This window comes from Meriones unguiculatus, chromosome 6, assembly GCF_030254825.1.
Source record: "Meriones unguiculatus strain TT.TT164.6M chromosome 6, Bangor_MerUng_6.1, whole genome shotgun sequence".
Lineage (NCBI taxonomy): Eukaryota > Metazoa > Chordata > Mammalia > Rodentia > Muridae > Meriones > Meriones unguiculatus.
In genome coordinates this window covers 91,384,932-91,400,100 of record NC_083354.1, presented here as the reverse complement: position 1 = coordinate 91,400,100, position 15,169 = coordinate 91,384,932, and the positions used below count along the sequence as shown (strand labels likewise).

Sequence of the window (15,169 nt, the reverse complement as noted above, 5' to 3'; positions counted from 1 at the left end):
GTAAAATGTCTACTAGGTATCTGAAAGCATGGAAAGATGAAGCCGGCACTTGGGCTGCTCTGGTGCCAAACAGCATTGCAGGAGCCTGTCCCCGGAGGCGCTTACTCTTTCATAAATATGAAACACTCACAGCAAAGTTACTTCCTCAGTTTATCCACAGAATCTGTGCCACCACTACTGCAATTCTATAGTTTCCACTTGAGCAATCTGGAAACAAAGGGCTTACTTTTCAGAGTGGATATGCCTCCAACTGAGACCTTCTTACATGCCCGCTTCTCTATCGATACCAGGTGTGTGTGTCTGTATCTGTGTGTGTGTCCTTGAGAGGAAGGGACTCATCTCAGGTGTGTGTAACTCAAGAGTTAAGAGATGGCACAGTCAAGGTCACACAGTACTTCAACTGAGCCTGTGTCTCATCTCTGGTCCTTGTCCTGAGAAGCCGAGGGCTGACAGTCAGGGGCAGTGGAAGGATGAGTTTAAAAGGGAGTTTTTATTTTAGATAGAAAGCATAAAAGAAAAAGCCTATCAGGGACAAGGCAAGGCTGCCCACTCTCTCTGTATCTCTTCAACATAGTTCTTGAAGTCCTAGCTAGAGCAATAACACAACTAAAGGAGATCAAGGGTATACAGATTGGAAAGGAAGTCAAAGTATCACTATTCGCAGATGACATGATAGTATACATGAGTGACCCCAAAAATTCAACCAGAGAACTCCTCCAGCTGATAAACACCTTCAGCAAAGTGGATGGATACAAAATTAACTCAAAAAAAAAATCAGAAGCCCTTCTTTGTACCAAAGACAAAAGGGCTGAGAAAGAAATTAGTGAAACAACACCCTTCACAAAAGCCACTAATAACATAAAGTACCTTAGTGTGACTCTAACCAAGCAAGTGAAAGACCTGTTTGAGAAAAACTTCAAGTCTCCAAAGAAAGAAATTGAAGAAGCTATTAGAAGACGGGAAGATCTCACATGCTCATGAATCAGTAGGATCAACATAGTGAAAATGCCAAACTGCCAAAAGCAATCTACAGATTCAATACAATTCTCATCAAAATACCATCATAATTCTTTACAGACCTTGAAAGAAAAATGCTTAACTTCATATGGAAAAACGAAAACCCCAGAATTGCCAAAAGAATCCTGTACAACAACAGATCATCTGGAGGTATCTCCATCCCTAATCTCAAACTGTACTCTCTATAGAACAATAGTAATAAAAACTGAATGGTATTGGCATAGAAACGTTCTGTGGATGTTGGATCAATGGAACTGAATAGTAGACCCAGAAATAAATCCACACACATACAGATTCTTGATTTTTGACAAAGAAGCCAAAACCATACAATGGAAAAAAAAAACAGCATCTTCAACAAATGGTGCTGGTGTTAACTGGATGTCTACATGTAGAAAAATGCAAATAGATCCATACTTATCACCCTGCACAAAACTAAAGTCCAAGTGGATCAAAGACCTCAACATAAAACCAGACACACTAAACCTGTTAGAAGAAAAAGTAGGGAAGAGCCTTGAACTCATTGGCACAGGAGACAACTTCCTGAACAGAACACCAACAGCACAGGCTCTAAGAGCAACAATCAATAAATGGGACCTCATGAAAATGAAAAGTTTCTGTAAAGCAAAGGACACTGTTGTCAGAACAAAATGACAACCTACAGACTGGAAAAGGATCTTCACCAACCCTATATCTGACAGGGGCCTAATATTCAGAATATATAAAGAACTCAAGAAGTTAAAAAACAACAAATCAAGTAATCCAAGTAAAAAATGGGGTACAGAGCTAAACAGAGAATTCTCAACATAGGAATATGGAATTGCAGAGAAACACTTCAAGAAAAGCTCAAGGTCCTTAGTCATCAGGGAGATCAAAACAACCCTGAGATTTCACCTTACACCCATCAGAATGGCTAAGATCAAAACCTCAAGTGACAACACATGCTGGAGAAGAGGTGGAGAAAGGGGAACCCTCCTCCATTGCTGGTGGGAATGTAAACTTGTACAACCACTTTGGAAATCAGTCTGGTGCTTTCTCAGACAATTAGGAATAGCGCTTCCTAAAGATCCAGCTATACCACTCCTAGGCATATATCCAAAAGATGCTCAAGTGTACAACAAGGACATTTGCTCAGCCATGTTCATAGCAGCTTTATTTGTAATAGCCAGAACCTGGAAACAACCCAGATGTCCCTTAATGGAGGAATGGATACAGAAATTATGGTACACTTACACAATGGAACACAACTCAGCAATTAGAAACAAGGAAATCATGAAATTTGCAGGCAAATGCTAGGATCTAGAAAAGATCATCCTGAGTGAGGTATCCTAGAAGCAGAAAGACACACACAGTATATACTCACTTATAAGTGGATACTAGACATATAATATAGGATAAACACACTAAAATCTGTACACCTAAAGAACTAAACAAGAAGGTGGACCCTGGGTAAGAGGATCAATCCTCACTCAGAAAGACAAACAGGATGGATATTGTAAGAAGGAGAAAACAGAAAACAGGGCAGAAGCCTACCACAGAGGGCCTCTGAAAGATTCTACCCAGCAGTGTATCAAAGCAGATGCTGAGAATCATAACCATGAAAGGCCTATGTGCTCTATACATGTCCCTCATTCCAGCCACAGAGAAGATCAGGTACTTGTCAAGTTCAATTAGTGGAGTGGTGGTCATTCCTTGATGACCCTTCCTCTCCATCTGCAACTTGTCTTTACAGCCTGTTGATCCTGACTGTCTGCTGGCCACTAATAAAGTCCTCTTAAGCTGATCTCTCCTCTCTGACTCCTCCCACTCCTTTCTTTCTCCTTCCCACCCCCAACCAAGATGTCCCACCCAATTCTCTCCATTGCTTAGCAATGGCTGGATGTTTTATTGACAATACAGAGAACAAATGGTGGCATGGTTTACACAAACTTAAAACAGGTGATACTTAGAATAAACATCACAATGCAATATTCAGATTGAAACAATGTTCAGATAGTAAGGTGGAGAAATCAGCGTCTAAATGAACAAGGGTAAATTGTATACATTCCACAAGAACTTTATACCAACACTGGGGTCTGCCAAGTGTTTATTACTCTCTGTTCCCCTGTTTACATGGTCAGCATGACACCAAGATGTAGCTACTGTTGTTATTAGTTATCTCACATTTTACTTCTCATCTATGGTGTGATCCGAAGAACTCTCTTTCCTGAGATAGGCAGATGCTTTTCAAAGTTGTGAACTGTAGCTGGTTACAGTTGGCTTTGTTAGAAACACGTTTGTAGGGAAGGGCATTAGTGCCTGGTGTGAGTTCTTCAAGAAGGGAACCAGTCAGCCTTCCAACACTGGCTCTGAGCCTTGCTAATTCTGTTATTTGGTCAGCTTGTTTATCTCATACCCAGTGCAACCAATTTCACCACTTCAACCCTGCCATTTTATTTTTTGTTTGTTTTGTTTTATTTTGTTTTTCTTTAATTGTTTTTTGGTTTTTGGAGACAGGATTTCTCTGTGTAATCTTGGCTGTCCTGGATTCAATTTGTAAACCAGGCTGGCCTCCAACTCAGAGATCTCTACCTGCCTCTGCCTGGAGTGCTGGGATTACAGGTGTGCACCACTGAGCCCATCTTCCATTCTTTTTTTTTTTTAACACTAACCTTTGTTTTTAACCTTTTCATGACCATGAAGCAATACACCTAGTCCCTCCCTCTCTCCCTCTCTCCCTCTCTTCTCTCCTTGCATATTTTGAGTCAGGGTTCCATGTACCTCAGGCTAGCCTCAAACTTGTTTGTAGCTGAGGATACCCTTGAAATTCAGAGCGATGTGTTTTTTTATTCCACATACTGGGACTGCAACATGGGTCAGTGTCTACCAATTGATGCATGTCATCAGTTCTCCTTCCTTCCTTTCTACCTTCCTCCCTTTCTTCAGTTCCTTTCTTCGTTCTTCTTTGTGTGGTGTGTATGTGTTGGAATGTATATGGAGGTCAGAAGACAACTTTTGCGAATCAGTTCTGTCAGCCATGAAGGTTCTGAGGCTCAAATTCAGGTCATCATGCCTGGCACAGGGACCTTTATCTACTGAGCCATCTCACTCTGGCCTCTCTCCTTTCTTTCATCAATAAACTTTATGAGAGAGAGACAGAGACAGAGACAGAGGGAGAAAAAGAGAATGAGCAATTGCAAGATCAAGAGAGGAAGAGAATGTGTGTGAGAGATTGGGAGATGATATAAAATCCCATTTAGTTTATACTTCTGCTATTAGGCAGGCCCACACCTAAAATAGCCTAGACAGTAAAGAAAAATATGCTAGGGTTGGCAACCTTTTTGTTGGAAGTTTGCTAATGTCAACATTTCAGGAGGTTGGTGTGCCAAGTGGCATGAGGAGGTAGATTTGTACCATGTGGGATGTATGAGCTACTGGCTCAGATTTAAAGTGGTGCAGCAACCATAGCCACAGCTGGTCCTGTTGAAACATAGCTGAGACTGGGCCTGCAGCAGTGCCAGCCTATGATGTAGGTTAAGACGGACTTATAGTTGGACTTAGTCAGACTATACCTTGCTTAAAATCGCAAGCCTCTAACAGAGGACAACTGCTCATGCTATATGCTGCCAATTTTGCTATGCAAAACTCTTCTGAAGATGAAAACCTATAAAGATTGAGCAAGTTTTGTTATGTATTTTCTCTTTCACAATTTTTCGATGGCAGAGAAATAGGTGCATACAGTCCTGCGTTGTAGTTTTGGCTGGCCTGGAACTCTCCATGTAGACTAGGTTGGCCTTGAACTTGCAGTCAATCCTTCTGCCTCTGACTCCTGAATGCTGAGGTGACAGGCAGGCGGGGCTATGTTCATCTGTGTCTAACTTTTTAATCCTTCATTACTGGGGTTGTAAGCTTAGCGCCTCCATTTTAGTTGTATCCCGTTCTTTTCATGTTTGCATGAAGTTGCATATAAAATGATTAATATTCAACTTTCTGGTGAAAAAGGAAAAAGATCCTCTAAGTGGTGATTCCAGCTTCTATGGTGTAATGCTCTGACCATAGCTAATTTCAAGATACCAATATGGAATCACTAAATGTGGAGCTGGGAATAGAAGTGCGCAGGTGGATTTGAAAGTTTACAGGTGCCAAATGTAGCACCCCGCTGTGTCCAAACCTCTCCACTCTCTACAACACCACTCTGTGCTATTTTTTAACTCCTAATTTTCTTTTCACACTCATTCTCTCCAGATCTCCATCCTCTGTCTTCAGCCCTGGGAACTCTATGTTCTTCTTTGCATTTCGATTTCGCTTCATGGAAGGCTACAACCCTCTGTCTTTTAGCAAGTATTTGTTGAGTGTGGACTGTGTTTCACACATCAGCTGAAGTAGAGGAGAAAGGCTATTGAACAGAGCAAATTACTCAGACTCAGAGCGTCTTAAAATAGGAAGGAAAATAGTAAGTGTAATAGGCGCTGTTAATGGGGCAAGCCCAAAGGACATGCACCTGTCAGAGGACAGCCTGTCCCTACATGTGTCACATGGTGATCAAAACAGGCAGACTGAAGACATTATCTCTTTGATATGAATCACTTCCTGTAGAAGATAAGTATCACCCTAGGTGCAGTCTCGAGAAATGGAGCCCATTGGCTTACAGAATACATTTAATTTTGTCTTTGTGTGTGTGTGTGTGTGTGTGTTATTTGTTTGTGTTGAATCTGGTTCTCACTCTCTTGTGCAGGCCTGTCTGGAATGCACTATGTAGGCCAAACTTTTGTGTCTTCTGCCTCAACCTCCCATGTGCTATGAATACAAACAAGCAATACTACACGTGGCTGAAATGATTTTTTTTTTCCAGGCTAGCAAAATGCCAGTGAGTGTTATTATCCTCTTCTTACATGCACATGGTCCCTCAACATAGGAGTGGGTTCTAGACTCTTGACTGAGCATAAATTATCATAGCCCTTCATATGCTAGCCAACATTGGCTGCTCAGGAAATCGGCCCTTGATCTGAAGTGGTCAGATCAACCCTTCCCTACTGTGTTCAAAAGATAACACATGTGAAATTAGCAGAGGAAAAATTCCCCATTAATTGAAAGAATACTGACGCAGAGCAACAGAAATAGGAAGAAAGTGTGTTCTGATAGAACTGAACTTCTAGATCAGTTCCTGAAGGGCCTGGTTTCTTTTGTTCATTTGTGATCTGGTAAGCCAACCATGAATGCTTCCCGACTTCTTGAGCAGACAAACCCAAAGGAGTGTTTTCCAGTTTCAGCTAGAGCTTTTCCATGCAACCAAATGGCTCCTGACAAAAATAATGACTCAGAAGGAGACTTCAAGAAGGCAAGGCTAGATTGTGACTACCAGGAAGAGAACAATGCACCTAGAGAGAGGTACTTGCTTCTCAGTTCTCTTAGTTTACCCTCAGCATTTCCAGACAATGCTGGAAAAATAGGCTTTATTGCTATGAACTGTAGGACTTCTCTATTTCGGTAATTACAATTTACCTTTTGTAACAATATGGTAGAAAAATCACTCATGCTGTGGTAGAACAGTGTAGAATTAATTGTTCAATTGTATATGGGAGAGAGGAATTGGTAGAGTGCTTGCTTAGTAAATGCAAAGTCAAGTGCCGCAAAACAAGCAGCAACAAGAACAATGAAAGGCTGTTGCCTGTAATCCTAGTACTTGGAAGGCCGAGGCAGGGGCATTGCTGAGGAATTTCAATCCACTTTGGATTATAACCTAGTAGTAGACTTTTCCAAGGAGGAGAAGGACTTACAAGGTAGAGTAAGCACACTGAAAAGGAGCTAAGAGAGATGGCTCATGGGTTAAGGGTGAGTACTGCTCACTCAGAGGACCAGATTTCAATTCCCAGCACCTACACCAGGCGGCTCATGGCAGCCTGGAGCTCCAGTTCCAAGGAGTGCAGTGCCATCTTCTGGCCTCCAAGCAGGTACAGATCCACACAAATAAAAATTAAGAAGAATGAGAAAGGACTCAAGGTTAAGAGGAGACTGTGGCTGGCTGTAGCCAAGAGTTTGAATTATTTTTATATAACTCTAGACCACAATACTGTTCTTTTGATATAGCTTTTATGAAAAAAGTTACATGGAAGAGATGCACAGTGAGGAGTGCTGATTTTAATTGCCTTTCTCTTGCTCCAGATTCAAAGATATTTAAACATCTCCTACCGAAGGAGCACGGCCGAAGTGAGTTTAACCTTAAAACAAAACAAACAAAAGCAAAAATAAATAAATAAATAAAAAAGAAAGAAGATACAGGAGTTGGGCGTGGTGGCTCAGTCTTGTCAGAACTTGAACTTAGGTCCTAATCAGGGCTCATCCAGAAGAAGGGAAGTTTCCTCTGTGGCTATGGTTACAACGAATCTAGGGAATGAGGATGTGCCATTTTTTTTTTTTTTTTTTTAAATTTCAGTGGGTATGGCTGTACAACATGCGATGTTTCTTGTCTGCCAGGTGAAGGAGCGGGGACGAAATTTCTTTCTTTTGATGTGGTAGAATTGCATCTGTCAGGGAGGACCATCAGACCGTCTTACTCCTTTAGACATCACGTCACCACTGTCAGGACCAGAACTGAACAGAAGAAAGACCTGCGTCATTTCAATTACTGTTGAGAACTTGGGCTGATAAAGCAGCTGACTGAAATCGGTGTGCCTTAGAAGGAAAGGCTGCAAGAAACAACTTTTCATGTGTTCAGGCAGCACTGAGTTCTTGAAGATAACTCAGAGGAACCTCCCTCTCTAACAGGCATTGCTAGGGGAGTTAAGCCTTGTTAGAGCACTGTCAAAGATTGTTAAATAGAATGTTATTGGCGATGGAGCTTTGTTGGAAGCATTCCTCTTAATGATATGCTGGGGACTAGGGCAGGTTGATGCCTTCACATTAGAAGCTTGCAATATCTGGCCTTGGTGTCCTGGCTTCCTTAAGCACGGGATTATCAGCCAAGTAGCCAGCCCAAAGACTCTCAGCCTAGCCGCTGCCATTGCAGACACTCCTCTGGAGCCTTGGGGAAGCTATACTGCAACCACAGCTTTCCCCCCTCTGGGACTGAAGAAGCAATCCAGCTACGGAAGCACAGCTCCAACTCCTAGTGTCACTGTCTCAGACCTGAGTGTTTCAAATAGCTAGCACTTGGAGCTCTTGCCACCACGTGCCTTGGTAAACTCTAGGGAAACTTGAAGCCTTCTCCTGCCCTACCAGATAGAAAGTACTTTCTCTAGTGATCCATGGGAAGGAGGAAGGCGGGTGATTGGTGCCCACATGGTCTGGTATGAGGAACTGTCAGGATTGGTTCATACACTATCACCACACCCCCTGTTCTGGCTATGTAATCAAGTTGTTTGGCTCACTTTACCCCCGGAAGAGATGCCCTCCCCCTCTTTACTGCCCCTCTCACTCCCCTTCACTGCCCTTCTCATCCCATATTCTAACATTGACCTTTAGGGAAGTCTTCTCAAGCGAGGCAGTGAAGGGAAACTGAAGGCCTTGGGTGGTCTGTGGAACAGTTCCCGAGTACTGTCGAGCCTCAAGGGATAAGGATCTGAGCAAACACAAGCCAGGCTGTTCAGTTGTCATTGTGGGGCTAAGGAACCCTGTGTCCAAGGCCTGTAAGAGAGCTTTAACGCGGGAAAGCTCCACTAATTGCTGTGAGATGCTGTCTTCTGCTGTCACCAAAGGCTGTCAGAAACTGAGGATTACGAAAGAAGGCAAATATGGGAGAAGAGACGTTAAAAGGCTTTAGTTAGTTAAGCCTCCAGTGTGAGCATTTGGATTCTGAAGGGTTTGTAAGTATACTACTCCTGTGGATCTGTCTGCTTAGCCCCTGAGCCCGGGGCCGGTCACTCAGGGCTTGCCTGCACAGGAAGATCAAAAGGTTCCTGAGCAGCTGATTGATAACACCTCCTATACTTCAGACACCGCTCGGTCTTGGAAGGTGAAACAAATAAGCATGGTCTGCCAGGGGAACCTACTCAGTAACGGTGCTGCAGAAAAGTGCTCCGTGGAGCCCCACACTAGTTTCTCGGGGCAGCAAAGGTGGGTCAGCCGCTGTAAGAGCGGGAGGCAGGGCAGAAGCAAGGAGCTCAGCAGTAAGGCCTTCCTGCTCCTGAGGAGACCCAAGCCGGGTAGCCCTCCCCTAGGGAACCCTGGCACGTTCCAGCTGCGCCTGCCAGTTTCTTATGTACAGGGCTGGGAGGGAAGAAGTGGTGAGTCTTTAAGAGTCTCTCAGAAAGGGCTTCATGTTCTAAAGGGCTCCTCAAAGGGGCTGAACTTCAACCTGGGAGAGACACAACTAAACACGAAGCAAAGCAAAACAAGCAAACAAAAAATCAAAACACCCTCCCCCTCCACACACCGCCACCAAAAATTAAGGCACTGAGAAAACGGGAGAGTCTGCTGGAGTGATCTCCAGGCTTTCCTCCTTCTTGCACGCAGTGATTACAAGGAAAGATTTGTTCACTTTATTTATTTGTAATTCACGACGGTTTTTCTTTTTTCCCCTTTCTCCCTCCCAGCCACTCCGGCTCGGGTTTCCATCTGACTCATAATTCCTTCTGAAAGTGGAGTCGAATTCATAAAAGTGGTGGAAGGCGGCGGCGGCGGCGGCGGCGGCGGTGCTGGAGAGGCTGGGAGCCCCAGGGAATCTTCACTACCCTCCACTGTCACTCAGCTCCCGGCGCGAGTGGCGGCCGTGGGGGGGGGGGAGGTGGGAGGTGGAGTGGGGAGGGCCCAGCCTGCGCGGACGGCGGCTACTCTTAAAGCCCCAGCGGCGCGCGGCCGGGCCCGGTGACCCGCGGCGGGCGGGCGGGCGGGCGGCGCTGCAGCAGCCCGGGCACGGCCGCCGCCCGCGGGCGCGAGAGTGCGCGGGTGTGGGCAGGCCGGCGCGCGGGCCGCGGGGGGTGTGCGCGCGCGAGCCGGAGCGGGGCTCGCCCCTCGCCGGCGCACGCCGCTCCGCCGCTGCCCAGCGCTCCCCCAGCGCTCCCCGGCCCCCCTCCGGGCCCCCCGGCTCCCCGCGGCCGCCCGTCCGGGCGGGGAGGGAGGGAGGGAGGGAGGGGGAAAGTGAGACTCGGTGTCATCACCATCCATTGTCAGAACGGGAGGAAACTGGAATCCAGCAGCGGCGCGGCGAGCAGCAGCTGGGCGGTCACATCTGGGGATGCAAAGCCGACCTCCCCCTCCTCCTCCTCCGCCTCCTCCTCCTCCTCTCTCACCCGGGATCACTTCCGAAACCACTTCGCCTCCAGCCCCTGCCTCGGCCAGAGGTTTCATTTTTTTTTTTTTTTAAACTGAATATTTACGGAAGCTGGAAGCGTGCGAGGGGGGTGGGGTGGGGTGGAAATAGCGGCTGCTTCTTTTCCAGGGGTTTATTTAATGGGGATGTGTTCACGGCAAGAGAGAATTCAGAAGGATATCGACGTCGTGATCCAGAAGTCCAGAGCCGAGAAGGACTGCCTGTTTGCAGGTGAGTTCTCGCCTGCCGGATCCCGGGACCCGGAGCCAGCCTCCCCCGACCCTGCCCAGATCTCTGACCCCGACGCGTGGAGCTGGGGCTGTGGGGCTGCGAGTCCCCGCTCCGGGTGGGTGCGTTTTGGAAACGGCTGCGGCGGCGTGAGTTGGAGCCCCGAGAGGATGGGGGGCGGGGGCGAACCCCCTCTTCCCTCCCTCCCCCTCATCCCCCCCACCTCCGTGCAGCCCCTCCAGGCCCGGGCAGCCGCCGCGGCCGAGCGGAGCCGGCGGCTTTGCGCCATCGGCCGAACGGCGGCGGCCGGGGAGGGACGGGCTGCGCCGCGCCGCGCCGCCGAGGCCCGGGGAAGGCAGCGCCCGGCCGGGCTCCCGCCCCCTCGGCCCGCAAGCCAGCGCGGGGAGGACGCGGACCCCCGGGGGGCCCGGCCGCGGGGTCCCCCCCCTCCGTCCATCTTTGCTCCCCACCCCGAGGCCGAGGACGCGGAGTCTGGCAGGGCTGGCTTCCGGCTGCCGGGCTGGGAAATTCCCGCCGTTGTCATGGCACCCGGCACTTGTTGCGGGGGGCGGCCTCCCGCTGCACCCCGCGGGGTGCTCCCGCATCGCCTGCCGCCCCGCGGCCGGGCTCGCCCCCAGCTCCGCAGCCCCTGCTTCCCTCTCGGCCGGGCCTCCTGGGCTCAGACCAAATAGCAGGTTCCAGGCGAACGGGGGTTAAAACCAGCCCACCGGGGTGGCCTTTAACACGACTTTCCGTTTCAGATTTCAGATACTCAGACTCCACCTTTACTTTCACCTACGTTGGCGGCCCCAAAAGGTATTTGTGTGTATGGAGTTGCTTCATTTCCTGTCCACACTGTGTGTTTCCTTTGTTCCTAGCCTGTTCCGTGTTTGGGTGTTTCGCTGGTTTAAATATTGGGGCTGCTGTCAAGCTGCATTACAAGTCCCCATGTTCCCCGATTTTATAAAGCAGAGGGCAAAAAAATAGGTTTGAAGTTTTTTGTTTGTTTGTTTGTTTGTTTGTTTTTCTAAAGCTACGCTACACGCGATGAGCAGAGCTCACGTTAAGAAACAGTTCTGCTACGGTGGTCTATTGCTCTTTGGGCGTTCTGGATTTGACACATGCGAGCTAGGGCAAAATTGGAATATTGGCCATGGAGGGAAACACGTACAAGACATAAAATGTCACAAAATAGTTTGCTTGACAGTGGTGATTTTTCCCGATGTGCTGGGGCTGTGTGTTCCCATGTTCCTGAAGGTTGCCATAAGCATGTGGTCTGCCAGTTCTGCATAGGGTTTCTTTTCCTCCCCCAAGGAGTGGTTATTTTGGTTTTCACATTTAGTTGTAGAAAGGATTTTGGAGAGTTTTATGTATCCGGAGTGGATGACTTTTTCTATTGGGGAAAGATGAGAGGTGCATATTCTAGTAATGAATTTTCAGGGCTTTGATGCAGCCCGAATCCAATTTTGTACTGAGAAAGAATTAGCATCAAAAGTTTCTCCGCAAGCACACTTTGCTGTCTTAATTTTTTTTGTGTGTGTGTGTGTGGTTAGGGTTTTCTCCTTTTCTCCTTTTAGGGAGAACTGATTTGAAAGAGCTGTGGCTACTGACTTAGTCTTCAGAGAGTCCTCAGCCTAGCCCTGTTGTTAGGAGTTGACTTTCAAAATAGCTTGACCACATTCCAAAATATCTCTTAGCTAATGGAAACATTTATGAATATAAACACTGCAAAGAAGCGTTCGTCTGTAGATATTTTTTAATGGTTATCCTGTACCCAAATACAGTCACTGTAAGTCCCAGGACTGGCATAACATTGATTGACTAGTTGCGAATGTATCAGTGAATTATCAAGCTTCATTATCTTTGGGAGAGAATGAATTACATTATTTCTTAATTTCTGAGAGTACCATCATTTTTGTAATTATGGATCAAATTAAATTAGAGGATGTTTGATTAAATTAATGCTGTGCCTACACTTAATATCCAAAGGACATTAGTACATGATTAATATACTCTTGGATTATTGTAAGGGCTAAAACATGCTACGTGGCCATTGAATACATTCCCAGGCAATCAGGTGGAGTCAGTTGTCAGCTTCCTTTAGTGGAGTGTAGGGACAAGATTACCCTAACGGGGCCTTTCTTTGATGTGTGTGTGTGTGTGTGTGTGTGTGTGTGTGTCTTTCCTCTGTAGCCCAGCTGCTATGATTTCTGGTAAGACACTTGTGTTCTAGTGTCTGTATGGGGGTGCGAGGACATCCTATGACATCTGTTAGATACTGCACTTAAGAATCTTTATTAGCAATTACTGAGCTGGAGTTCAGTAGCTGGAGGTGAAGAAGTTTTGAATGTCTCCAGAATCAAGTCTAGGGTGTGGGGATGAATAATTAACTAATTAAGATAGCATCAGTTTTCACTGTAGAAACAAGTACCATGACGGCTTTTAAAATAAGGAATGTTTCCTTGCCTATGTTACTCTATTAAGAGGTAATGGTTTTCCTTTGTGCCTACTTAAATATCTGGGACTTGTGTGTGTAATTGGAAAGAAAAATAGGCAGAGCTGTATGATTGCTTTGTTTTTTCAGAGGCTTTTTCTACAGTGCAACAAATATAAAGTTGTTTAATACAGGAAGGTAGGAAATCCCCTTATCTTTGTATTCGGGGACAGAGATTCTTTTTCCTTAAAAAACGTATTGCTTTCATTATCCATTTTGGAGACCCACAGTTATTATCCACTTCCTTACCTGACATGCCTATCAGCTATTTAGAAGTAAAATAGCAAGGTTCTTGCTGGACCTTGATTTATTTATGTATTTTAAAAATTGTTTTTGAGACAGTCCTACCGTAATCCAGCCTGGCTAGGGACTCACTACATAGACCAGTCGGGCTTTGGGTTTGTGTTTGTCCTGCCTCTGCCTCCTGAGTGCTCAAGTTACAGATGTGACCAACTACACCACCTACTTCTGTCTGGATTTAACGTGCTTATAGCATTGGATTTATGTCGTCACTGCAAATAAATTAGACTTCACCATTGAAGGAAGTCTTCTATGGAGAATAGTACATGGCTAACTTGAATTGTTTTTTTTTTTTTTAACTGCTATTTCATTTAAACCATTAGAAATAAGTTTCAATTCAAGTTGTAGATAAAATTTAACATAGCGTTTAATATCTTGCACTATCTAAGAATGAATTATGTGTCTCAAACATATAAAAATTGATCACTCATGTTACTCTTAAGGAATACCAAGCTTTCGTTTTTGCTCTTTTTTTTTTAACTTCAGTGTTTCTGTAGATAAGTGGAAATGCAAAAAGATGATTTGATTGTTATGCCTGAGTATAAATAGGCCTTGTAGATTAGCCTTCCCTTAAATGGTCCTCATAGGGGCACAGTAATATTAAGTTAATATTAGGTATCCTGCCTTGGTGGACTCGAGTTGAGGGGTGAGGAAGAGGAAATGGTTGGATGGAAGTTGAGAAAGCACGTGGAGTTCCTCTCCTCACTTGCTGGTGTGATCTAAGAAGCAGTTCAACATGCGTGACTTGGCCACATTTACCCAGTTAACTTGAGGGAGCCAAGGTGTGCATCCCTGTTCTATCACAGTGCAGAGGCACAGGCTGCTTCCTGTGCACGGCACCCTGATCTTCCCAGGAGTGCAACCAGGTTCGCATGAGCAGAAGAGACCACAGAACTCTGCAGACACTTGTGATGTTTAATGTCTGTTCCTGGGGAAAGGGTGTTACATACCAAGAACGCTGATTTTCTGGGCGTCTACCCCCACTTGACATTTGGCAGTATCTGTTACTTTTTAACCCTTTCATTCTAGCAGTGTTCCCTATAACCCCCCTCATTCCCATCCCTGAATCCCAGGGCTGCTTGATTTCTGACATTTGCTAAGAACAGGCCTCAACTGTCTACAATTTAGAATTCATGCAAAAATCATTTTTTTTTGTACTCTGTCATGTTTCTGACCTCCTAGCATTTTTTTTCATTTATGAATTAGCAGGACATTCCCTAAAACCTCAAAGGATTGGGGCTCTGATTTTACATCTTGCCTGTGGTTAGACGTGGAGTTAGTGCCAGTAGAAGCAGAAGTGATAAAATGTGTGGAACCAGATAGTAAGGAGATAGGAAAGCAAACAGTCTCTGGGGTCAGAGACCAAGAACCCAGTTGCCCAGAAACAGGACTGCAGATTGCTCTCCGATTCCCTGAGCTTTTAACCATGCGAACATTATGAAAATAAAGTCGAAGTTTCAAAAACAGAAAAATCAGGAGTTTTGATTGTCAGAAGTTTTTGGGTGGGCTGGTAAAATGGCGAAGTTGGTTAAGGCACCTGCCAGGAGTCTGATGACCTGAATTCAGTCTCTGGTGTCCACACAGCCTAAGGAAAGAACCAATTCCCTGAAAGGGTCCTCTGGTCTAGACCTGTGTCCCATGGCTTGTGCCTGCACAGGAGTTTGCATGTGCTTGCATGTATTCACAGATGCAGACAAAAATAAGTTAAAAATACTTAGAAAACAAGACATGCCAAGAGGAATAAAAATTAAGAATGCTACGGAATTCCGCCAGCTTCTGTTAATATTATCAGTTTCTGCATTTAGGATTTTTGTGTTTATATACATATAAAATGTACACATCCAAATATACACATCCAATATATCCAAAAAGAATATAATTGAATTATATTCTTCTGAGAGGTCATT

The 15,169-nt window shown here is 45.5% G+C and overlaps 1 protein-coding gene across 1 annotated transcript in view; it reads left to right on the top strand.

Moving 5' to 3' along the window:
* The first annotated feature begins 10,029 nt into the window (after positions 1 to 10,029).
* The window catches only part of Parp8 (poly(ADP-ribose) polymerase family member 8), a 176,012-nt gene continuing 170,872 nt past the window's right edge, over positions 10,030 to 15,169 (top strand). Inside the window, exons 1-3 of the mRNA XM_060385735.1 lie at positions 10,030 to 10,271; positions 10,370 to 10,471; positions 11,230 to 11,284. Coding sequence (XP_060241718.1) covers positions 10,166 to 10,271; positions 10,370 to 10,471; positions 11,230 to 11,284 — 263 coding nt within the window. The 5' untranslated portion in view covers positions 10,030 to 10,165. The remainder of the gene's footprint in view (positions 10,272 to 10,369; positions 10,472 to 11,229; positions 11,285 to 15,169) is intronic.